Source organism: Thunnus albacares, chromosome 6, assembly GCF_914725855.1.
Source record: "Thunnus albacares chromosome 6, fThuAlb1.1, whole genome shotgun sequence".
Classification (NCBI taxonomy): Eukaryota; Metazoa; Chordata; class Actinopteri; order Scombriformes; family Scombridae; genus Thunnus; species Thunnus albacares.
Window position 1 is genome coordinate 2344101 of NC_058111.1, and position 26303 is coordinate 2370403.

General features: G+C 40.8%; 1 protein-coding gene across 6 annotated transcripts in view; it reads left to right on the forward strand.

Annotated features, from left to right (window-relative positions):
- The window catches only part of LOC122984368 (latent-transforming growth factor beta-binding protein 2), a 101712-nt gene that overhangs the window by 38314 nt on the left and 37095 nt on the right, over positions 1-26303 (forward strand). For all 6 annotated transcript variants that reach the window (XM_044354756.1, XM_044354754.1, XM_044354757.1 and 3 more), the window contains 5 exons: positions 13200-13529; positions 14077-14153; positions 14281-14448; positions 20719-20821; positions 26002-26061. In XM_044354756.1, coding sequence (XP_044210691.1) covers positions 13200-13529; positions 14077-14153; positions 14281-14448; positions 20719-20821; positions 26002-26061 — 738 coding nt within the window. The remainder of the gene's footprint in view (positions 1-13199; positions 13530-14076; positions 14154-14280; positions 14449-20718; positions 20822-26001; positions 26062-26303) is intronic.

A 26303-nucleotide genomic window follows, 5' to 3' on the forward strand; every position in this document is an offset into this window, starting at 1 on the left:
CAGTTGAATTTCAATTATCCATTAAAGAAAAGTTAGTGTGCTGTCAATTATAGTTCTTAGAAAGAAAGGAAATATATAAAGGAAGAAAGTAAATCTTTCTCTCATTAAATTCTTATAAAGAAAGAAAATCGTAATTGCAGGTCAGACTTTTAAAAAATCAGAAATTGGAATCGGCCAAGAAAACTGCATCGGTGCATCTGTGTAGCATCTCTACAGTGTCGTGTCTTTCAGTTGACTTTACATTGAGAAACCACAAATACAGATCAAATAATCAGATTATCAGAGCGTCGGTGTCACCGAGTCATCCGTCGCATAATAGCTGCAGCGATCAGTTGGTTAGTTTGTTTCGTCCTCTATGACAGTAAACTGAATGTCTTCGATGACGTCGTCTCTTGGGAAACACTGATCATCATTTTTCACCATTTTCTGACATTTTATAGAGAAAATTAACAACATATTAATCGATAATGAAAATAATTAGTCGCAGCCCTACAGTGAATTACAAACATGATCAAAGTTCTTCATCCTGTAAATCTAGTTTTGCTAGTTTTTTTAAACCATTATAATCAATATCAATACATCCAGAATATAGTGAGTTTCAGCTCATTGTTCACTCTCAGCGCTCTCGTAGCGTCGCTTTGAGCCGCAGCAGCAGCTGTTCTCACAGAAAAAAACTCTAAAAACCCGCAAACAGACGTAATTCAGTTCAGGGTCCAACTCAAACAGCTTCAGGTCTGGTTTGAGTTGAAATAATGATAATAATAAATCAACCAGCTTTTTTTTTTTTTCCTTTTGAATACTTTTTTTTCTTTTTGTATTGATTTGGTAATTCTTCCCTTTCACCTAATTCAGCTTTCACATCTGATGACAAAATACAGAAACGATTAAAAAAACATCGTCATTACACCAAATAAAGACATTTTTAATGTGTTATATGTTATATTGATTATGCATGAACACATGTACAGCACCTGTCAAAGGTTTGGGAAGGTGCATCCAAACCTTTGACAGATTCATGTTTGTTGTTAGAATGTTGTCAGAACGTTGTCAGAAGGATGTGACTGATGTTTGGGGTGAGAGAGGTCAAACTCCGTGTCTAACAGGTGTCTGAAACATGAAACATCAGTTCGAAATCATATTTATAAGCAAATAAACATCTTAAATCTTTAAATCAGGAAAACTCATGAAGCATCAAGCTGATAAAACTACATAAAATATTTTTTTGGAGGCTTCAAACAGAACATGAGGGTTAAATTATTCTCTCTTTGTCCACGAAGCTGCAACGGTCCGTGTGCTTCCACGACTTCCAGGATGTGTTTGTTGACCAATAGGAGCACAGAGCGCTCCGCAGCTGTAAACATGCAGTCAGTCAGGTGGTGAACCGCAGCAGTAAAAACCTGCTCTCCACAAGCTGCTCCAGCACCGTCACGTGACCCGCAGCTCTTTGATGGTTGGCCCAGCTCGGGGTCTGAAGCAGAGCCAGTGAATAGTTGTGTAGTCTGAACTGATCCCGGGTCAGTGTGTGTTAGATCAGTCCTGCTGGCAGCAGGTGATCTGCACACAAATATTCACTGTCTCAACTGTCAGAAGCTGAGCTGCAGTTTGAAGATTTACTCAGACTTTACAGGAAAGAAAGCGCTTTCACAGAAGAAATCTGTAACGCACTCAACCGTCAACTGGCTCAGAGGACTCTACTGAGCATGCTCAATGGCCATAAAAAAACAACAACCACAGAACGAAGGCTCGTGCAGAGCAACCAATGAGAATGGGGCGCCATCTTTGAACAGGGTGTCTACTTTTTCTTAATAAATCTGCTGTGGAAAAGCTAGAAATTCAGAGAAATATGGCAAAAAAAGTTTTTACACTTGGTCAGTGGTAAAAGTATATTTACTCAAGTACTGTACTTCATACTTTGAGGTATTTTGAGTATTTTCATCTTATGCTACCTGACAGTAGAACTGTCATAGAATTGTTCTAATTAGCTCCATAACATGATAGAGTTCAAATATTTATACTGTATTTACAGTAATAGGACACCATTTTACATAATGAGTACTTTTGATACTTCCAGTACATTTTGCTGCTAATACTTCAGTACTTTTACTTGAGTAAATATTGATTGCAGGACTGTTACTTGTAATGGAGTATTTTTAAACTGTAGTATTTCTACTTTTACTTGTAACAGAGTATTTTAAACTTTAGTATTTCTACTTTTACTTGTAACAGAGTATTTTTAAACTGGAGTATTTCTACTTTTACTTGTAAGGGAGTACTTTTAAACTGTAGTATTTCTACTTTTACTTGTAACGGAGTATTTTAAACTGTAGTATTTCTACTTTTACTTGTAACAGAGTATTTTTAAACCGTAGTATTTCTACTTTTACTTGTAACGGAGTATTTTTGAACCGTAGTATTTCTACTTTTACTTGTAACGGAGTATTTTTTAACTGTAGTATTTCTACTTTTACTTGTAACGGAGTATTTTTAAACTGTAGTATTGCTACTTTTACTTGTAACAGAGTATTTAAATTGTAGTATTTCTACTTTTACTTGTAACAGAGTATTTTTGAACTGTAGTATTTCTACTTTTACTTGTAACAGTATTTTTTAACTGTAGTATTTCTACTTTTACTTGTAACGGAGTATTTTTAAACTGTAGTATTTCTACTTTTACTTGTAACAGAGTATTTTTAAACCGTAGTATTTCTACTTTTACTTGTAACGGAGTATTTTTGAACCGTAGTATTTCTACTTTTACTTGTAACAGAGTATTTTTAAACTGGAGTATTTCTACTTTTACTTGTAAGGGAGTACTTTTAAACTGTAGTATTTCTACTTTTACTTGTAACGGAGTATTTTAAACTGTAGTATTTCTACTTTTACTTGTAACGGAGTATTTTTAAACAGCAGTATTTCTACTTTTACTTGTAAGGGAGTATTTTTGAACCGTAGTATTTCTACTTTTACTTGTAACGGAGTATTTTTTAACTGTAGTATTTCTACTTTTACTTGTAACGGAGTATTTTTAAACTGTAGTATTGCTACTTTTACTTGTAACGGAGTATTTAAATTGTAGTATTTCTACTTTTACTTGTAACAGAGTATTTTTAAACCGTAGTATTTCTACTTTTACTTGTAACGGAGTATTTTTGAACCGTAGTATTTCTACTTTTACTTGTAACGGAGTATTTTTTAACTGTAGTATTTCTACTTTTACTTGTAACGGAGTATTTTTAAACTGTAGTATTGCTACTTTTACTTGTAACAGAGTATTTAAATTGTAGTATTTCTACTTTTACTTGTAACAGAGTATTTTTGAACTGTAGTATTTCTACTTTTACTTGTAACAGTATTTTTTAACTGTAGTATTTCTACTTTTACTTGTAACGGAGTATTTTTAAACTGTAGTATTTCTACTTTTACTTGTAACAGAGTATTTTTAAACCGTAGTATTTCTACTTTTACTTGTAACGGAGTATTTTTGAACCGTAGTATTTCTACTTTTACTTGTAACAGAGTATTTAAATTGTAGTATTTCTACTTTTACTTGTAACGGAGTATTTTTGAACCGTAGTATTTCTACTTTTACTTGTAACAGAGTATTTAAATTGTAGTATTTCTACTTTTACTTGTAACGGAGTATTTTTAAATTGTAGTATTTCTACTATTACTTATATTGGAGTATTTTAAACTGTAGTATTTATACTTTTACTTGTATTGGAGTATTTTAAACTGTAGTATTTATACTTTTACTTGTAACGGAGTATTTTTAAACCGCAGTATTTCTACTTTTACTAATAAATGATGACGTACATAAATCATGTGACTTAAACTGTGTGGAGCGATGATGAGAAGACTGTAACCTTCCTCACAGAAACGTCATATTTCCATCATGTTTTCCATCGTTTGAACTTTGACTGTCGCTCTTTTGATGACGTCATCTCGTCGTGTCTTCTCTTCTTCTGCGACGGTTTAACGGCACCGACTGGAGATTTCGCGCCACCTGCTGTTTATCTGCTAATATTCACACAGCAGGAGTTGGCTTCCTTCTGTCTCACAAGACAATGGAGTACACGCCAAGGATTAGTCTGTGGTTGAGTTGCCTGCTACGGCCGAACAGCCCGATTCTTGAGTGGCAACAACACAACAGGATCCACAACAGCAGTGGACGGAAACAAACATTCAGATTTTCTCGAAATTCGGTTAAAATTTTTTGCTACATTTGGATGGAAACTTGACTGCAGAGAAAGAGGAACAAGAGGGGTAAAGAGAGTAGAAACACCACTGACATATGGCTTTCATTTATCATTAACTCTCTCTGTCCTACACACACACACACACATATACACACATGCACAGGATATTTTGTTGGTGATGTGTGAATGTTTAAGCTAGCAATGAGGTAAGACTGGACAGCAGCAAGCACACACACACACACAGGACGAGGGAGGAGGCGATGACATCATGGGGTCAAAAGGTCATTCCTCTCGTCCAACAGCTGGTCTCAGGTCAGCCTCTCTTGCACAGTTTTTCCTTATTTTAATTAACTTTATTAACACTCTTAACTCTTTTTTTTCTGATCAAAGACGAGTGTAGAAAAGCTTCATCTGGCAGCTTCTCATGTTTCGTATCAACGGTTACTAACTAAAGGACGAGTTCACAGTTTTCATATCCATCTTAAAATAACAGTCAGGAGCCCAAAAGAACATTACATCGCTGTAATCATTCCTCCTGTTCATACTGGATATTAAAAGATCCTTCAAATGTGCTTTCAAAGGAAGTGATGGAGGCCAAAATCCACAGTGTGTCCACACAGTCATTTAAAAGTTGATGTGAAACTTATACGAGGCTTCAGCAGTCTGAGTTAGTCATATCAAGTGGATATCTGACACATTTACAGTCTTTTAAGCATCAAATTCCTTCTTTGTTTCCATATGCACTGCATGATGGACAGGAGTCACTTTCACTGATTGAAAATGAAATGTAGGTCGAGCTGAAACAAGCGAATAATTCAACGACGACCATGCGGTGATGATGGCAGAAAGAGAGATTTCCACTCTGAGCAACCTAAAAAGCCTCGTTGGGAAGTACTTCGGACTTTGGTAACCAGTATACCTGTATAAAACCTGTATAAAAATGAGAATATGGAATAACATATCAATTATAAATCATTCATTTGATCTCACTCCGTAGCACCAACCACGGCTCAGAGAGAGAGGTCTACGGTCTTTAAATGAAGTTTTACGGTGTAGAACGTTATTTTGTTTGTTTATTTAGTAATGTGTAAGTATGTAGACATGTTTATGTTGACATAAATATACCTACACAGGTAGTTCTGTCTCACGTTGTATTGGTTTGCTCTCTTATGGACATAATGTGAAAAAACAGATATTCAAATGGTTCGAACGTGTGTTTATTTAGAGGGGATAATCAAATATAATTTTTCAGTTTTACAGCCCCTGTATGAGCAGGAGGAATGATTACAGCAAGAGAACATGTTCTGAAGCTCATTCAGGCTCCTGACTGTTGTTTTAAGACACACTCGAAAAATTGTGAATGTGTCCTTTTAAGCTTTGGGTTAGGGGCCTCAGGAAGGGTCCACACGAGTATAAAAGTACAAATGTGTATGTGTGTTGGTGTAAACACAGTGACCTAATTATTAGCCTGGACATCGCCCTACAGATGGACTTTATCAACACACACACACAAACACACAGTCTGAGGAGGTTTCTGGGGCAAAAGAGAGAAAAAAAACAAGGAGATGGAAAAAAAAGGAGTGGGCAGGCATAAACAAGGAGTGATTAAATAGATGAAATGATGTAAACACTGATGAAACACATTAAACTCAGAGGACTGAGATCAGCAGAGACGTGTGAGGACACACAACCTTCACACCTGAACCGCCAAAACATGTCGGGTCTGTCGGTGACGTTAAAATGAGTCATTCTGAACTCAGACTTTGAGCTAATTGTTAACATCAGCATGCTAACAAGCTCACAGTGATAATGTTAACAGAGCTGCAAGTTTTCTACATTCATCAATAAATCATTTGATCCATAACATGTAAGAAGAAAGTAGTCAAAGGTGACGTCATCAGAGTTTACTATCATGTATGACCAAAAAAAAGCATCAAATAATATTAATCGATTATCAAAATAGCTGCTAATTAATTTTCTGTCAATCGACTAATCATTGCAGCTCTAGATGTTAACATTTAATAATGTTTAACATGTTCACCATCTTAGTTTAGCAGTTGTTAGCATGCTAACAACTGCTAACTAGGACTTCACACAAAGTACAGCTGAGGTTGATGGGAATATTGTTATTATTTTTTGCAGGTATTTGTTCTTAAAGGACGAGTTCACAGTTTTTCAAGTGTGTCTTAAACCAACAGTCAGGAGCTCAAATGAACATTACAGCTGTTTTTCTTGCTGTAATCATTCCTCCTGTTCATACTGATCATTAGAAGATCCCTTCATAATGACCTTACAATGGAAGTGATGGAGGACAAAATCCACAGTCCTCCTTCTGTGCAAAAATGAGTCAAATCAAGTAGATATCTTTCAACGTTACAGTCTTTTTAGTGCCAAAGTCCCTCTTTTTGTTACTATACTTCCACCTGCAGCTCAACAGGGAAACACTGTCCGAGGAAACACAAAGAGGGAATTTGATGCTAAAAAGACTGTAAATGTGTCAGATATCCACTGTGTGTGTGTTGGTCGTGACTCGTAGTGATGAACCTACAGAGACTCTGCAGCTCCTCTCACCTTTACGGAGCTTTATAGTGAGTTTCAGGTCATTGTTTAGCTGTCTGGCTGCAACTTTACCGTTTTGGTTCACTCTCAGCGCTCAGCACCAAACAGCAAACAGACACAGTTATCTGTAGACTAGCTGGTGAACATAGTGGAGCATTTAGCAGCTTGATTTCTTGATTTGATTTATTGAACAGGACAGTGTGCAGTATTAAGCATAAATGATGCACTGCACCGGAGTTAGCTTGAAGCTAATTTGCATTAGTAGTCTATTATAATCAAAACATACAACAGCACAACAACAAACAGTACAAAGCAAAACAAACAAACAAAAAAACCCCACAAAAAACACCCTATTAATAAAAAAAAAAAAAAAAATCAGATGATTCTGTGACATCATCATTAGAAGTAACTTTGGTGTTCTATGGAATTCCAACTCATTGTATGTAAAAGAACATCACTCTGGTCCTGGTGCAATAACATATAAACCCAAAAAAACATGGTACATTGCACAAAGTATGGAATAAAATACTGAAAATACCAGTTTATAATAATGATAATAATACTTTAAATAATTTAAAAAGTATAAACCTTAAAAACGTACATAAGTATGAACACAGTAAGTGACACATCAAAGGGCCTTTGACTTTGAAGCAACAAGCCTTCTTTAAAGAGCCATCTATGACATCATGTCCAGATCAAAGGACATGATGTCATAGATGGTTCTTTAAAGAAGACTTGCTGTCCTTCAAGATCAATGGTTTTGATCAACTCTGAACTCAAAAGCATTTTTCAGACAAACTCAACACTGTCGAATCAGTCTGTTTGCTAACTTATCAGCACACTGAGAACAAAACGTCACGTACGTAATGGAGGAAATTCAGAATATGTTAGCAGAGGATAGCATGAGAGACAAGCAGCTGCTGTGTGAAGAAATCGATCGGCTTAGAGTCGAGCTGCAGTGCGAACGAGATAAAAACATGCGATTCAAGGAGCGCGAGGAGAAACACTACAAGGAAATGGAGAGGCTGAAAGAAATGCTTGTTTCATACGACGAAATGGTCATCAGGAATTTACAGGAGAGCAGAGAGCAGCGCAGAACACTGTCGCAGCTGGACCATGAGAGGGCTGTTAAAGCGATGTATACGCTGCATGAGACACTGGGAGTGATAAAGAAACTTTGGCACGACCATGAAGAAGTGCACGGCCTCCTGAAGTTAGAGGTTGAAAAAGTGAACACCCTCGATAATGAAATAAAATTCCTCACGGACAAACTCCAAAATGAGAGCAGCCAGGTGGAGAAGGCCTGCCAGACGACAGGAAGTCTGAGCAGCCAGGATGACGAGGAGAAATTAAAAGCCTGGAAGTCTGAGAAAAATTTCCTGCGCAAAACCATTGAAAACCTGAATCTGAGTGTTGCTCAGTTTCTCAAAACGCTCCAGAAGAACGAGGCAGAGATGGCCGCCCTGCGAGAGGAGAACCAGGAGCTCCAACAACGACTCAGCTTGAGTGTGAAGGAGGAGGAGGAAGAAGACGAACAGTCCAGGGGGGACGACCACGGAGGGAACGAATGGTTGGGGGGGGGAGTAGACAGAGAGGAGCAACCATTCCAGGCGGTTGATGAGGGAGGGGAGGAACGGTCAGAGGGGATTGACAAGGGAGGGGAGGAGCGGTCGGAGGGGGTTGATGAGGGAGGGGAGGAGCGGTCGGAGGGGGTTGACGAGGGAGGGGAGGAGCGGTTGGAGGGGGTTGACGAGGGAGGGGAGGAACGATCAGAGGGGATTGACGAGGGAGGGGAGGAACAGTCAGAGGGGGTTGATGAGGGAGGGGAGGAGCGGTCGGAGGGGGTTGACGAGGGAGGGGAGGAACGATCAGAGGGGGTTGATGAGGGAGGGGAGGAGTGGTCGGAGGGGGTTGACGAGGGAGGGGAGGAATGGTCAGAGGGGGTTGAAGACGGAGGGGAGGAACGGTCAGAGGGGGTTGAAGAGGGAGGGGAGGAACGGTCGGAGGGAGTTGAAGAGGGAGGGGAGGAACGGTCGGAGGGGGTTGAAGACGGAGGGGAGGAACGGTCGGAGGAAGTTGACGAGGGAGGGGAGGAATGGTCGGAGGGGGTTGAAGAGGGAGGGGAGGAACGGTCGGAGGAAGTTGACGAGGGAGGGGAGGAATGGTCGGAGGGGGTTGAAGAGGGAGGGGAGGAACGGTCGGAGGGGGTTGAAGAGGGAGGGGAGGAACGGTCGGAACGGGCCGAACGGGCCGAACGGCTTGGGGGGGACCTCGATGGATGGGATGAGTGGTCTGGGGGGAACGACAACAGAGGGGACGGACAGCTCGGGGGTGGGAGCGAACAGTCCGGGGGGGGGGACAACGACAGAGGGGATGAACAGCTTGGGGAGATCCATGAAAGATCTCCGATCCAGGTAAGGAAGAAGAAGAAGCCGTCACGGTGGAGAAGATTCGTAAATTTCTTCGCTTGCGGCGTGCGCAACATGGAGGCCGACGAGTAAGACAACAGAAATTAGCACCAGCTACTCCGACGACGGAGGAGATGAACAGCTCGGGGTTATGGTTATGGTTAGGGTTATAGTCAGGGTTAGGGTTAGGGTTAGGGTTATGGTTAGGGTTATGGTTAGGGTTAGGGTTATGGTCAGGGTTAGGGTTATGGTCAGGGTTATGGTTAGGGTTATGGTTAGGGTCAGGGTTATGGTTAGGGTTATGGTTAGGGTTAGGGTCAGGGTTATGGTTAGGGTTATGGTTAGGGTTAGGGTCAGGGTTATGGTTAGGGTTATGGTTAGGGTTATGGTTATGGTTATGGTTAGGGTTATAGTCAGGGTTAGGGTTAGGGTTAGGGTTATGGTTAGGGTTATGGTTAGGGTTAGGGTTATGGTCAGGGTTAGGGTTGTGGTCAGGGTTATGGTTAGGGTTAGGGTTATGGTCAGGGTTAGGGTTATGGTCAGGGTTATGGTTAGGGTTATGGTTAGGGTCAGGGTTATGGTCAGGGTTAGGGTCAGGGTTATGGTTAGGGTTATGGTCAGGGTTAGGGTTATGGTCAGGGTTAGGGTCAGGGTTATGGTTATGGTTAGGGTTATGGTCAGGGTTATGGTTATGGTTAGGGTTATGGTCAGGATTAGGGTTAGGGTCAGGGTTATGGTTATGGTTAGGGTTATGGTCAGGGTTATGGTTAGGGTTAGGGTTATGGTCAGGGTTATGGTTAGGGTCAGGGTTATGGTTAGGGTCAGGGTTATGGTTATGGTTAGGGTTATGGTCAGGGTCAGGGTTATGGTTATGGTTAGGGTTATGGTCAGGGTTAGGGTTAGGGTCACGGTGGAGAAGATTTGTAAATTTCTTCGCTTGTGGCGTGCACAACACGCAGGCCGGGTTAGGGTTAGGGTAAGACAACAGAAATTAGCACCAGCCACCAGCTAAATGCTAGCAAAATATGAAAGTAGCTGTTAGATTTCATACATAAATAACAATAATTTACTATTGAGGGGCTGGTGAATTTGAACATTTATCTTTCAGTGGCTGAAGATGATTTTATTTTTACATTTTACTCTTCATATATTCATATATTTCAGCTCATATATGCACACATTTTACTGCCATATTCATGCATTACAACTACATGAATATCTGTCTTACACATTAATACATTTCACTCTTAGATTCTGGGGCGGCTGTGGTTCAGGAGGTAGAGCGGGTCGTCCACTGATCCGAACATCGGCGGTTCGATCCCCGGCTCTCCTGGTCCGCATGTCGAAGTGTGGGCAAGAACCCCAAATTGCCCAAGTCTGCAGCTCAGGATAGACATCAATAAATCTCACATTAATAATAATCTCAGTATTTGACAGTTATGTGAATTATTCTGAGTCGAGTGTCAGATCTCGGAGCAGAAGAACCTGGTTTTAAAGCTGCAGGTTTCCTTCCCGCTGCAGAGACCTCCCCCCACGTTATCAGCTCAGTAGTGACGGGTTCAACGCCAGCTGAACCGTTGGGGTAACAATACACCAGCATCCTGTTGCAGGGCGCTCAAACAGGAAGTAGGAAGTAGCTGACCGGTTCTGCTGGCACCGAGTCCAAGTCCACTTTCACCTCCCAGGATCCAGCGGTCTCACAATGCGTCTGTTTACAGCAGTGTGAGAGGAAACGTAAGAGAAGTTTTAAACAGAGTGTTTCCATGACGACTGTAAACATGATGGATGTGTGTGTGTGTGTGTGTGTGTGTTTTTCATACATTCATACTAGCCTGTGTGACTGGTATGATGCTAATTTATTCATAGTTTCCTTCAGTGTGCATCAAATAAACAAAAAAAGCTGATTTCATGGTGAAAGTGGTGCTTTATAAAGATTTGTAGCAAGATTAACTGAAAAAAATATATCACCATATCAACTGATGGTGTTTGATGCCAGATATAATCATTTTTTTTGGGGGGGGGGGGGGGGTGTTTATATGTGTACAAATGAAATCTAGAATATGTTCAAGTTACAGCAGGTACAGGTACAGTTAGCGCACAGCTACTTAATGGAAACAACACAACAGTCTGGCCCCGTTTACACCTGGTATTAACATGCGTCTCGGGTGATCCGATCACAAGTGGACAACTTTAAGTGCGTCTGTTTATACCTGGTATTAACGTGCGTCCTGAGTGACCACTTGTGATCAGATCTCACTTCCCTGCTCCATATGCAAATAAACACAGACATCATTTCCCTTTTCAAAGACCACATTCGTTCGTTACTCGTCCAAAGCTGTGTTCAACTTGTTTGATAACAGGATAAATATTCAGGATATAAATAAATATCCGGCAGAGAGAGATGCAGCGATCTCCCCACAGCTGCATTCAGAGACACTGTGCGCATTTAAGCATAAGACACAGCAGCATAACTTCATTGATTATTTAAATCTCCGACACGCCGACAGGGTCGGTCAGGATCTAATGTTAATTAATGGTCTACACATCCAATAGGTCAGCTGTTACATATACAGTCCAGATTTATACTGTTTGGAGTAAAGCTGCGTCCGGATAAATCCTGAGCTCATGATGTTTAGCAGCAAAACTAAAAACTGTCGTTATCAATTTGACAGGACAGAAGAAACTATCCAGCATCGTTTAGCTTCTATTTTTTTAGACAGACAAGCGAAAAATTAGCCTAATGGTTTAATTTCTATTCTAACTGTCGATTTGAAGAGGGGAAACTCGTTGGGGGAACGAGAGAAACAGGAAAAATGGGAGGTGGATTACGTTTTAAATTCACATGAAAAACAAAATAATTTGTTTATCCTGTTATCAAACCAGTTGAGCAGCTTTGGACGGAGGGTCCTGTGTCCAGTCTGCTGGAAGATAGAGGACGCCAGCTGAGCAGGCGTCCCTCAATGTGGTCCAAGATGCATTGCGTTTACACTACTGAAAGAATGTGGCCACATGCGGCCCAGACCACCTCTGAATGTGGTCTGAGTGATCGGATCTCAATCCGTCTTCAATGCGTCTTTGGTGCGTTTACACCTGTATTTAGAGCTGCTGTCCACTTGTGATCGGATCACCCGAGACGGATGTTAATACCAGGTGTAAACAGGACCTATAGGGCGTCCACCAGAGCTCTCCATCACTCCGATGTTCTTCAGGTCTTGGAGTTGTGGAACGTCTCCAGGTGTTCCTGCAGGGTTGTAATCCAAGGCCTGTCTAGTGATGTTGTTCCTGGTTTTTTATCCTCCACAAGCTCCTTGTTTATGGTTTTGATGATGGGCCACCACAGCTTGAGGATGTAGCAGCGCAGGCATTTGTTAACAAACACTTGGATCTTGCTTGTGAGACAGAAGAACCGCACGCCGTCTCCTGTAAACCGCATCCCTCTGATTTTTCTTCCCTGCGACCAAATCACTTCCTGATATCCATCCAGACTGACACGCCAACAAAAATAGTCAAACTTTAGCCTCCGCCCCCTTCGTGACGTTGACGCTGAAACTCCCACAGAGCAAAACAAACACTTACTGTACCTGATATGTAAGATCTGATGTGAACATGCACTTGTCTGGTTCTCAAATACGATTAATCAATTAATTGATTGACAGAAAGTTAATCACCAACTTTTCTGCTGATTGATTTGAGCGATTTTTTTTTTTTAAAGAGAAAATTGCTAAATTTTTTTCTTAAATGTGAATATTTTCTGGTTTCTTTAGTCCTCTGTCACAGTTGCATGTTGGGCTTTAGGAAACGGATCAATATCTGTCAGCGGATTAATCAATAATAATTGTTAGTTACAGTGGAGCTTGAATAAAAGACTTTTCCGGTGTAATTTCCAGAATAAAATCGTCTTATATTCGTCCAAATGTGGTATAAAGTATAGTTCACATGTCATGATCAATACAGTCTTGTCTTGTTTCATCGTATCTTATCTTATTGATAAAGTTGATGATTGATTATCATCTGATCAATGTTGTTTCTCCTGCAGTCCTCTGTCCTCTGCTCTGTAAGAACGGAGGTGTCTGCCTGCAGAAAGATCGCTGCATCTGCCCGCCAAACTTCACCGGGAAGTTCTGCCAGATCCCCGTCACCCCGACAGCCGCCGCCTCCGCAGCAGCTGCAGCAGCCGCCGCAGCCGCCTCCGCCGCCGCCGCCACGGCTCCTGCATCCGCTCCTGCCGCCGCAGCAGCCGCCATCTCACCTTCCTCCACCAATGAGATCGTCAAACCTGCGCTCCTCTCAGCCGCTCAGGAACTGACCCAGTCTGAGTTCCTCCTGCCGTTGGGGGGGCAGAGCCAGGAGGCGGGGAGGTCCGGAGGTGAGTCTGAGCTCTGACGTTTGACCCGGACAACCACTTCCTGCTGGCACACACACACACACACACACACACACACACACACACACACACACAGGCTACATGTACAGATAAAACTTCAACCTAAAATAACTCAATTTACATTTAAAAAAAATACATTAAGTGCTAAAAAAAGCTTCCACATGTCAGTAGCAGTAAACAGCTCTGTGACGGTCACATGACGCCTTTCTGTCACAGTGCAGCAGCTGCTCTGGTGGATTCATATTATATATAATATTTTAATTATTAATATAATAGTTTCAGCTCCTCTAATACGACTACTGACACTTTCACTCTTTGGGAACAGTTTTGTGAATGAAACGGAGCAGAGTAGGTCGCCTTATTTTAGATGATGATGCTGATGATGATGATGAAAATCTCAGCGATGTTCAGCTCCTTGTGAACAGGTGATGTTCATCAGGCGGAAGATTTATGACAAGTTTGTGCACAAACAGTAGAAGAATATGGAAATGTTCTTGCATGAAGCTTGACGTGTCGCCCGTTTGTGCAGCTCCCGGCCCGTCCATGGTGAAGGTCAGAGTGCAGCACCCTCCTGAGGCCAGCGTGAAGATCCACCAGGTGCTGAAGGTGAGAATATGAGTTTTGAACAGGCAGGGCTGTGAGTAAAAACTAACAAAACCAGTAAATAAAAAAGTGTTTGTTTGACGTCTTTGATGTTTTTTTGTTTTTTTTTTGTCTCGTCACATCGTTCCAGGTGTCAAGATTCAGTCCCCAGCTGCAGGCGCTCTCCTCCAGCACGCAGCATTCTGGGTCGGCGGGTGCTCCGGCCCCGGCGAGTAGGGTGCTCCAGGCCCAGACGGTGAGGGCGGACACCCAGTACTCCGGGTTCAAGTACTGCTTCAGAGAGGTCAAAGACGGACAGGTGAGAGGGAGCAAGAGGCGTCACTTTTTGCGTCCTGTTCAACACCGTAACTGCTTTAATTAGCTTCTATTAGCTTTAATCACCAACAGCTGCTCTCTGTTCTGAAGACGAGAGATCTGAAGTCCCGCCGGCGTCCCCTAGAGGCTGCGGTGTTCACTACAGTCACAATATGAAAGTGTTGGACAGATCCGAACTGGTCATGACAATCTTTCCACAGATGTTATTTTCTCCAGCTATCTAGTCATAGACCGACATTGTGAGTTGAGGTTGTAGCTAAGGTTAGTTTAAAGCTGGACAGTGGTGTGTTTTTTTTATTAATGGTGTATGTTGTGTAAATTCACACCACGCGTTTTGATTGCGCGTTAATCCTACGACCTCTGTGCTCACGCTGCGCTCAGATCAATCAATCGACTGATCACGACATGAGTGCTCACTGAGTTTCTTGCAGTGCGTTCTGACAGAAACTTGAGGAGATGGAAATGCACGATTGTGTCATTTCTGCATATTTGACTGCTGGACTGTTTGTTTTTATTTGCTCCAAACAGCCAAAGTACATTACTGTACTTTAGCTAGCAACAGACGCAGCGACTGAGGGAGAGTTTTTGTGTGGTGAGTTATAAAAAAATTCACCCCCCGTACAGTTGTCATGAAAGAGGAAATTAGCTACAGAGACCAAAACCGTTTTTTGTACCAGACTGTAAACATGTTTATTTCTGCTGTAAAGTTGGGCATTTTAACATGGAGGTCTATGGGGATTGACTCGCTTTTGGAGCCTCAAGTGGCCGTTCAAGGAACTGCAGTTTTTGGCACTTCAGCATTGGCTTCATTTTACAGCCCCGGAGGTTGCCGCTTGCTTCTGACTGAACTCAGGAGTCACCAGGAACTGCGGTTCTTTCTGTTATTTCCCTCCAATCTCTCTCTGTTTCCTGTTATCTCTGTACATTCATGAAATACATTCTTAAAGCCTCAATATGCACAAATTTTTCAACTCGCACAGATATGTCTTCAGGTTAATTCACGTTGCCCAGGTTAAATTTGCCATTGACTTTGAATGTAATTGCGCCATGCTTAAAATCCCTAAAATCCATCCAATAGTTGTAAGTAGTAGTAGTTATAGTTCCATGTTTCACTCAAAACCACAAATATGAACCTCATGGTGGCGCTTGAGGAAAAGTCAGATGATCACAGTCAGTGGGATACATCCTCTGGGAACATGAATGTACCAAATTTTCTGCAAATACGTCAAGTAGAAATTGAGATATTTCCTTGAATAAGTGAAAACTTTGACCTGCTGGTGGCATCAGAGGAAACATCCAAGGATCTCCAAAGTCAGACGGATTCATCCTCTGGAGAACATGAATGTCAACATCATGACAATAACTGTAAAGATATTTCAGTCCGGACTAAAGTGGTGGACAGACAGGCGGACATCGCCAGCCGTAGAGTTGTGCCGCTAAGGTTCGGTAGGTAAAAACGATAGCTGCGGGTATTTTGATGCAAGTCGTATGCCGCTGCTCTTAAGTTTGGCTTTAAGTCTGAACACGACTCAGGAACGAACCAATCAGCCACAAACAGGGAGGCAGTTAACTAACAAGAGCAGACGGTTCAGTAGTGTTTGGTAGTTGTGTCATTTGTTGTTGCACAGTTGGACCACAGCAGCTACTGCAGCAAGCTGTAGATGCAACAAAAGCTGCAATTTATTATCAGCATGAAATACAGCCGCAGAGGGGATTTTCTGTCAGAAAACAGAGAAGTGTGAACATGCTGTTTGTCTCCAGCTGCACCAAGAAACTCGTGTGAAGCTCTGCAGCCAGAGAGCTAATGTGAACCAGAAAGGTCTGTTCTCGGGTCTCAGTCTTTACAGGATCATAAACATAAATCACTGATTTACTTTCACCATAAAAGGCTGATGCAGCACTGTGATAACAAGTGCTGCTCTTGTCCTGTTGAAATCCATCCAAGCTCATTTAAAAGGACAACGAACTTCTTGTTAACTGCACCGTTACACACCAGCAAACCAGCTGTCATCCAACAAGAGAGGATGATTTCAATTTGATTTAAAAATATGCGAAATGTAAATTTTCCCAGACAGAAAAAAATGAATTTCATGTGTCGTCAGTTTTTATCAACACATCTCAAATACAACCTGCCAGATCTCCTTGAAATTTGCTTTGAATATAATTGTTCTTTACAGGATGAATCCCTTCGATTAGAATGACCCTGTGACCTTTCATCCAGTCCTGATGTCAGAAATTTTTAAGGATTGTAAACTCTTTAACACCTTTTTGACTCATGACCCATTAAATTGAAGCAGCTCATTGTGGACATGATTTACGAGCAGGTCAACCAAACGGTGATTCTTCCCTCTCAGATTGTTTCTTTTTAAGGATTTTCAGAGACCTGAAGGAGTGAAAGTATTTTACAATTTAAAAAAAAAAAGCAAAAATCTGAAAAAATAAACTTAATTTGGTGTAACAGAAGAATTTTATTCCTTATTCCTGTCATCTTGTGATGTATCTTGGGATCCTGGCCTCTCAGACTGGGAACCAGAAGCCATACTAGCAGCCATCGGCAGCTAACATTTGCTAATTGGCGCTAAACAAAAAGTACCACTGAGGCTGAGGGGAATGTTATTAGTTTTCAAACCAAATTATTGGACAAAATAAAATTTTGACCGGATGAAAAGTCAGAGGATCACCAAAGTTATTACAGTTCGTCCTCTGGAGAACATGAATGTGTGAACCAGATTTTGTAGCAATCCATTGTTGAGATATTTCACTTAAATCCAAAAATATGAACCTTATTGTGGCGTTAAAGGGAAAGTCAGAGGATCACCAAAGATCAGCTGTCAGACTTATTAAATAGTTATGTTTGGGTAAAGTGAATCATCATCAATCAATCAATCAGACTTTATTTGTATAACACTTTTCATACAAATACAATGTAACACAAGCACAAACAATAAATGACTATGTTATAAATAAAGGACTCAATAAAAACAGGAACTGAGGAAACACATCATAATTCGTTAATTTGCAATGTGGCAATAAAAATAAAAAAATTCAGAACAGCCAAATAAAATAATAATATAAAACAGAAGTGTGAAAAAAGATAGTAAAATACTAAAAGAAAGAAGAAAGGAAGAGATGTATTAAAGTGAGTAAAGCCAGAAATGTAAGGTAGGATATTAGATGGAAAACAAAGATAAAATAATAATAATAAAATAAAATAATAAAATACTAAAAGAGAGGAGATGTGTTGAAGTAAGTAAAACCAGAAATAAAAAGTGGGTTATAAAAAGGAGAACAATCATAAAAACAGAATAAAAGGATAAACCAAGTAGTAAAACAGGCTAGAACAAATAAATAAAAGACAGATAAATAAATAAAGTTAAATTAAAAGCCAGACTAGAAAGGGAGGTTTTTAAATTTATTCCCTGCTGTCTTCAGGAAGCTGTTCCAGAGATGTGGACCGCAGTAATAAAAGGATGCCTCACTGAGGGTTTTTGTTCTGACTTTAAGGATAATTAAAAGGCCGCTACCAGAAGACCTGAGTGTTCTAGAGGGTTCATAGGATAAATCTGATAAAGAGGTAGGACTTAGACCATTAAGAGCTTTATAAACCAATAAAAGGATCTTGAAATCAATTCTGAAGCAGACAGGTAGCCAAAGCAGAGACTTTATAATTGGTGTAATGTTTGCTCTCTTTCTGGTCTTCGTCAACACACATGCAGCTGAGTTCTGAAGTAACTGTAGTTGTGATATATTCTTCTTAGCATTACAGTAGTCAGTCCTGCAGGTAATAAAAGTGTGCAGTAGTGTCTCTGTATTGGCTTGAGAGAGGAACAGTCGCACTCTGACAATGTTTTTTCAAATGATAAAATGCATTCTTAGTTATATTTCTAATGTGAGATTCAAAACTGAGATCTGAGTCAAAGATGACGCCAAAGTTTTCACCTGTTGACAGGACTTTAATGCAGTTTCACATTTCTTTCCCTGAGCTTCAGTACCAAATGACCAAGACTTCAGTTTTGTTCTGGTTGAGCTGTAAAAAATTCTCCACCATCCATAATTTCATATCTTGAATACAGTTAAAAAGGGCGTCGATTGGCGCCGAGTCATCAGGAGACACAGCGATGTAAAGCTGTGTGTCATCAGCATAGCTATGGATGTTGATGCCGTGCTAAAAAGAGTAGGACCTAAAATTGAACCTTGTGGAACACCACAATTCATTTTATAGGTTTTAGATGAACATTTATCAAGGCTTACAATGCTTCTCTATTGGTACATTTAAATCAGTTAAAAACAGCACCAGAGAGGCCAATTAAACTGTGAAATCTGTCTAAAGGAATTGATTGATCTACTGTATCAAAGGCTCCACTTAAGTCAAGCAACACTAATATGGAGGATTTTTTTATATCCATATTAGACCTGAGGTTGTTTACAATCTTAACTAGAGCTCTCTCGGTGCTATGATTGGTCCAAAAACCAGATTGATATTTTTCAAAAATATTGTGAGAGGTCATAAAATCATTTAACTGGTTAAAAACAAGCTTCTCTAAAATTTTTACTTAAAAATGGTAGATTGTGTTCTGGTCTGCAGTTATCAAGTAGGGAGGCATCCAAATTGCTTCTCTGGCAGTCTTAGTAGGGAAAATACCCATCTGAGGAGAACAATTTATAATGTTAAGCAAATCTTCATTAAAAAAAGCTATAAAATGTCTTAAAAAATGATGTGTGAATGGGATCTAAAAAGCTGGTTTTAATTAAGAAATAACTTTGCCAAGCATCTCAGCATCAACCAGGACAAATGTCTCCAGTGTTTCCTCCATGTAAAAACAAATAGAGGTAGATTTGATCTAATAGTGTCTATTTTACTTCTGAAGTGGACTGTAAAATCTTCATATTTGTAGTTGTAAGACATACTGCCAAACTGCGTAAAAACAGGGTTAATTAGACAGTCAATGGTTGAGAAGAGGATCTTGGGGTTGTTCTGGTTGTTGGCTTGTCTTGCCTGTTTGATTACCTTATTATAAAAAATTTAAAAAATTAGGAAATTGACTGTTAATTTATTCTCTCTCCATCTTCTCTCTGCTGTGCGACGGTTTCTTTTTAATTGCTTTATTTTTTCATTTCTCCAGGGAGGTGTTGGATTAGTGGCAATCTCTTTCAGTCTTAGTGGGGCTACTGTATCGAGGGTTTACTGTTAAAACTATCTACAATAAAATCACTAGAGAAGGGTAAAATGTCTGCAGGAGTGTCACCTTAAAAGATCAATCACTTCAAGATAGTGTTTCCTGACAGCTTGTTCTGGAATATCCTGTTGTATAAAACCATTGACAGTAAAAAAAAAGACACAGGTGTGATCTGACAAGCCTACAACCACAACTGAAAAGATATTAGCAGATGGGCCATAAGTTATTACGAGGTCATCAGGCACTTGACCTGCTTGTTCGTGGTGCTGGAGGAAAGTCAGAGGATCACTGAAGTGGTTTGACTGAATCCTCAAGGGACCTTGAATATCTGTTGTACATTTCATGAAAAGTCCATCTGGCAGTTTTTGAGATATTTCACTCTGTGTCTTCCTCATGGTGGGGCTGTCGCAACAACTGCAATATTGCAATACAGCGCTAAAGACAAGCCAACCGCGGAGAATGTATTTTTCATGAGGCTAGACCCTTTTTGTTTTACACTTCCATGTGTGTGTATCGAATCGGTCTGGTCCATCTGTGGCAGCTCCAACGGTCTGGAGGATCCCACCCGCCGCGCACAGCGTCTAACCCTGGCGCCCAGCCCTCATAACACAGCTGGGCTCGGGGGGGGGGGGGGCTGACTGGGGCTCGGTGCTGATGCTCGGTAGTTAAATAATCAATCAATCAATCAGTTTTTATTCATATAGCGCCAAATCACAACAAAAGTCATCTCAGGGCACTTTTCACATAGAGCAGGTCAAGACCGTACTCTTTAATTTACAGAGACCCAACAATTCCCCCCATGAGCAAGCATCTGTATGAATATTTTGTCTTGGTTATATGTATAAACTCTCCCGGGTCACTATGCGGCCAAGCAGGCCGCCATTTAACCTGCAAGGTAAAGTAGCATAGACCGCATACCGTGTTGTTGAGCCACCCTGAATCACTTCAGCAGTAGTATTCTTTACTGGAAATAAACTCCATCACTTCTTAACTTCTTCATGTGTTCAGAATATTAAAAGGATGTGTGTGTGTGTGTGTGTGTGTGTGTGTGTGTGTGTGTGTGTGTGTGTCTTTAGTGCAGCTCTCCTCTGCCTGGCCTGAGGAGCAGAGATACCTGCTGCAGAGGCATCGGGAAGGCCTGGGGCATCACCGACTGTGTCCTCTGTCCTGCTAATACAGGTAAACAAACACACACACACACACACAGAGTTATTTACCTTTTCCAAGGAGGTAGATAAAACAACATCAGATACTATACGGTGCTAATATGAAAAGACACTGCTCTTCTTTGTGTCCTGCAATATACCAGCCAAGTGTGAAGTCAATCAGATGAACGGTTGTCAAGAAAATCAATCAATCAATTTTTATTTATATAGCGCCAAATCACCACAAAAAGTTATCTCAGGGCACTTTTCACATAGAGCAGGTCAAGACCGTACTCTTTAATTTACAGAGACCCAACAGTTCCCCCCATGACCAGGCACTTGGCGGCAGCGGTGAGGAAAAACTCCCCTTTAACGGGTAGAAACCTCAAGCAGAACCCGACTCTTGGTGGGCGGCCATCTGCTTTGACTGGTTGCGTTGAGAGAGTGAAAGAGAGAGGGAAAGGGGGAGGGGGGACAGAATAACAACAATCATAAAAATAACAATAACAGCAGCAACAGCAGTAGCAACAGCCAGGGAAGGATGCCAACAGGACTGTGAAGGACCACAAAGGCTCGGCCTGCAACCACGGGTTTCCTGCGAGATGAGAAAGCACAAAAAACTCCGGGGAAGAAGCAAAGTTAGTGACATGCATTGATGTTACATGAATGCATACAGATGGAGAGGAGGAGGAGGAGAGAGGAGCTCAGTGCATCATGGGAAGTCCCCCAGCAGTCTAGGCCTATAGCAGCATAACTAAGGGCTGATCCAAGGTGAGCCTGGTCGGCCCTAACTATAAGCTTTATCAAAAAGGAAAGTTTGAAGCCTACTCTTAAACATAGAGAGGGTGTCTGCACCCCGGACTGAATCTGGAAGATGGTTCCACAAGAGAGGAGCCTGATAGCTGAAGGCTCTGCCTCCCATTCTACTTTTAAAGACTGTAGGGACCACCAGTAAACCTGCCTGTAAGTAAAATCGAAGGACAGACAGACAGAGAGACTCCTTTCATTTTAGTTTGATGTTGTTGTGAGTCAATTTGAAGCTGATTTTAACTACTTTATATACTGTTGGGGAGTTTAAACTATACAGATGCATCATATTTTATTAACTGATTAGATGTTTTGTCAAATTTTAATCGGAAAAGTAGCTATAGCTGACTAAAATATATAGAGGAGTAAAAAGCACTTCATTTCCTCCTGCGATGTAGATCTATCTATCTGTCTAGATGGATAGATAATCTAATCTAATCTAATCTAATCCCAGGGTTAGCAGTTCAACCCCATCTCCTCTTGTCTGCTTGTCAAAGTGTCCTGAACCTCAAATGGTTCCCCATGGTCAGACCAGCACCCTGCGAGGTAGCTTACGGGTGAATGAAAAGCACTTTGGACTAAAGCTATTTACCATAACATGCAACTTTACAGTGCGAGTAATCTACGGTCGCCCGGCTTTTCCTGTAGCGTCTTTTTCAGAGGTGGAGAAGAAATTTGCTCCACGACATGCCGAACAAAACGGACAGAATATATTCAGCTGGTTTTTACTGACATTGAACACACAAAAGAAGAAAAAAAAACACTATGCAGTGATGTACTGGCCTGGACTGAAAACAACTTTTCTTCTCTTTATCATTTTCAGCTGCAGCTGTTCTTTGTATTCAGCCTGTTTACATGTTCTGCTCTAAAAAAACAGTTTTAGAAGTGTAAGTTGAAGCAGTGTTGCTGCGATGTTTGTTATTTTATTAATCTTTAAACTTCAGTTGTTCAGTTATTTTTAGTGTCTGAAGAGGCAGCGCTGGTTAGCGCCGTCTCCCCCACAACAAGAAGGTTGTAGGTTTGAATCCACTGACAGGTGGAATGTATGGATGGAAATATACAGTCAGGAGCCCAAATGAACAGCTGTAATCATTCCTCCTGTTCATACTGACCATTAGAAGATCCCTTCATAATGCACTTACACTGTAAGTGGCTGCTGAGACTGAAATAAAGTTGAGTTTGTTCAAAGTATTTTACAGTCGTTTCCTCAACAGCCTGAAAGTTCTGACGCTGTTTTCCAAAAATACCACTGTGATATTAATGTTTAGGGATTTGACCAAAAATAACAGTCCTGCCAGCCTCGAACACACACACACACACACACACACACACACACACACACACACAAGCATACACACACACAAAAATATTTCTCTCACTCGCTCTTTCAGTGAAAGTCTGATACTTTATGACTGAAATATTTTGGAAATATTCCACCAAGAGCTGCTTATATAACTATCTGAAATTATGACACACACACACACACACACACACACACACACACACAGTCAGTAATGATGCTTCCATGTTCTTGTAGAGAGCTGACTAACAGTAAAGGAATGCTGCTCTTTGGGACTGTAGGCCTTTAGCGCACACACACACACACACACACACACACACACACACACACACACGCACACACACATTGAACATCTGCACGTGTGTGTACAGACACACGGGAAGTTGTGTTAGCTCACTCTCTGGCGTCCAACTTAACATCAATCTGTCAAAATCAGAAAGAATGACGTAATACACCTTTAAAAAAAAAAAAAAAAAAACAAACCCAAAGAGAGACGACATAGTGAGTAGAGAAAGAAGGAAAAGAGAGAGAAAGTAAATGAAAACAAAACAAAAACCAAAGAAGATACTTTGAGGCACAGAAGAAGAGAAGAGAGAAAGAGAAAAACAAAACAAAAAAGACAGAAGTGAAGCTGCTGTTAGATGAACACACACACACACACACACACACACACACACACACACACACACACACACACACGGTTGTGTACTGCCAGCTGGATTCAGTCTGGTATTTCTGTTTAAATGTCTAAGAAATGAACAGAGAGCAGGAGAAAGGCAGGTTTCATTAAAAGGGACCTATTATGCTTTTCCTTATTTTCAGTCATATATCTATAATGTTACGATGTTGGATGTTCATATAAATGTAACCGTCGACTCTTGCGTTGTGTCGTAAGGAAGAGGCGCTCAGACAAGTGTTTCGTTGGAGGCCACCATTTATTCCGGCAACTGACAGAAGTAAATGAAAAGAAAATATCCTCCGGTCAATCGTGACGCTAACTCAGGCTCCTACACAAATTAATTACAGAACTGTGTTATGATACTGTACAATAAAGGAGTTCACAACGTCGCTTATCTCTCCCATGAAGTATGACAAAAGTGAACGTAGGGGTACAGTGAACTGAGCCTTAAATGTTCCACGTGTTGACTCTGGAGGAGTAGTGTAATTATAATACATATGCTGCACAGTTGACCCTGTTACATAAAACGTGGCCAAAGTGTCAAATACCGAGGTAAACGTATGTTGCAGTAATCCCTGTGAGCTAAAAGGCTCGGTTTCCAACGGTTTTTCCTACTTTTAGCCCGAGCCGACGTCGGCTGGTGACAGATTTCTTTATATGGTCGTCTGCTCCATGCGCAGCGCGCCAGTTCACTGCTCCGCTCCGCTAACGTTATGCTGTTTTTCCACGCTGAGCCACGACTCCGTTACACAGCAGGGCAAAGTAAAATAAGTAGTTTTCTGTTGGAGGTGTGCTGGTCATCTGCAGCTCTTCATCAGACATCATCACTGTGGCTGTTTTTATTTCTAACTGATCCGCTCAACAAACGGCTCCAAATATCTCCAGATGTTGTGTCGCCCGGTTTTTAGTACCACTAACGAAGCTCCGCTAATTGAGCGAGGAACACGTTTCACTTCCTGTAAATCACAGGATAGTGATTTACACAATAAAAGTCTCCCGTTTATTTAGTCATTTAATAGCTTTTAAGTTGAAGCAGTAAAGCAGGAAATGTTGGGTTTGCATCAGTGGTAACTTAACACAACTCTGATACGATAGTCATTTAATAGCTTTTAAGTTGAAGCAGTAAAGCAGGAAATGCTGGGTTTGCATCAGTGGTAACTTAACATAAAGGGTACTTTATGCCGCCCCTTTTGAGGTACTTGTACTTTAGTATTTGCATTTTATGCTACTTTATATTTCCACTCCACTACATTTCACTTTTTATTGCACTTTTTACTGCACTACATTTATCTGACAGCTGTAGTTCCTATTCAGATAAAAATTTTACATAAAAAAACATGATTATAAATTATGCTGCATTTTTGAAGATTAAACCAGTAGTTTCCAACCTTTTAGACTACATCTACATTAAGCTGGCTAAACTATAAAACGCAGTTTTCGAGCAAAAACATGACATGAGTCTTGGGGTGACCTGGTGACCCAATGGTTACAGCACATACCACATAACTGCAACGTCCACGGCTCGACCCCTGCATGTCATAACCTTCTCTCTCTCCCTAGTTTCCTGTCTCTACACCTGTCAAATAATAAGTTTGTTCCTGCAAAATAACCACCGTCCACATTAAAAGGCCAAAACGGGTAATTCTCCTCCTACTGGGCATGTGTGGAGGACAGACAAACAAGTCAGCCACAGCAAAACCAGCAAAGAAGAAACAGTGTACTGTTCCTGTTTCTGCAGCTGCTTCCTGACATTTAGTTTATTTCAGCAGATTCCAACAGTTTGAGCAGAGAAAGGTGGTAGAAGCTACATTAAACTCTAAACAAGCTGTCAAAGTAAAGAGAACAACACTCGCATGAAGCCGTCCGCCATTGTTGTTATTGTGTTTCTTCTTCTTCCTCTTCCAATGAAACGCTGCACTGCTGCCACTATCTGTTCTGTCAGTGATACGACAGCGTTTCTACAAAGCTCCGTTTTCCCCGAAAACGCCCTACAACGCCAAGCGGGTGTTTTCATATTTACACACTCTGGAGGACGTTTTGGGAAAAGCTCAATTTTCAGAGGAGAAAAAACGCTGTTTTAAGTCTGGACAGATGAACAAAATAGAGAGAAGAAGATGCGTTTATAAATGTAGCTGGTTCAGTGTGGACATGGTCTGAGTCTTGTGAGCTCTTGCATAAAATAAGTGTGTAGTTGTGTGTGCAGGACACACACCGTCTTGCTGCCAGAAACACTCACTAGAGCACCAAATGTTTGCTTTTATGTCTACTGAATGCTTGCCTAAATATTTTTTTTTAACTTTTTCACAGTTTATTACAGATAATTTTCACTTTGGTTTTATTTTGTCGTCTCTCTCTCTGTATAATTGTTTGCTGTGTGATCGGCTTATTATTCTCCATATAATAATCCATCATTAATCATCATCAACAGGTCAAAGCAACAGCAGCTGTCCTGTCGGTTTTGAGCGAGGAAATGGAACACAGTGTGTTGGTGAGTCAAACACACATAAGTGAAAACACACATACATGCATGTTTTATCTCATCTCAGTTATCTCATCATTATGTAATACAGGATTTCTTGCATTATAATCATGATGAAATAAATCTTTGAGAAATCTGAAACATGTGAAATTGTTAAAGTGGAATTTTCATCCAGGAAACATGAGTGAATAAGAATGATTAAATCCTGTATTAGTACAGTTAGTTATGAATAAAATGTTACATGCACGCCT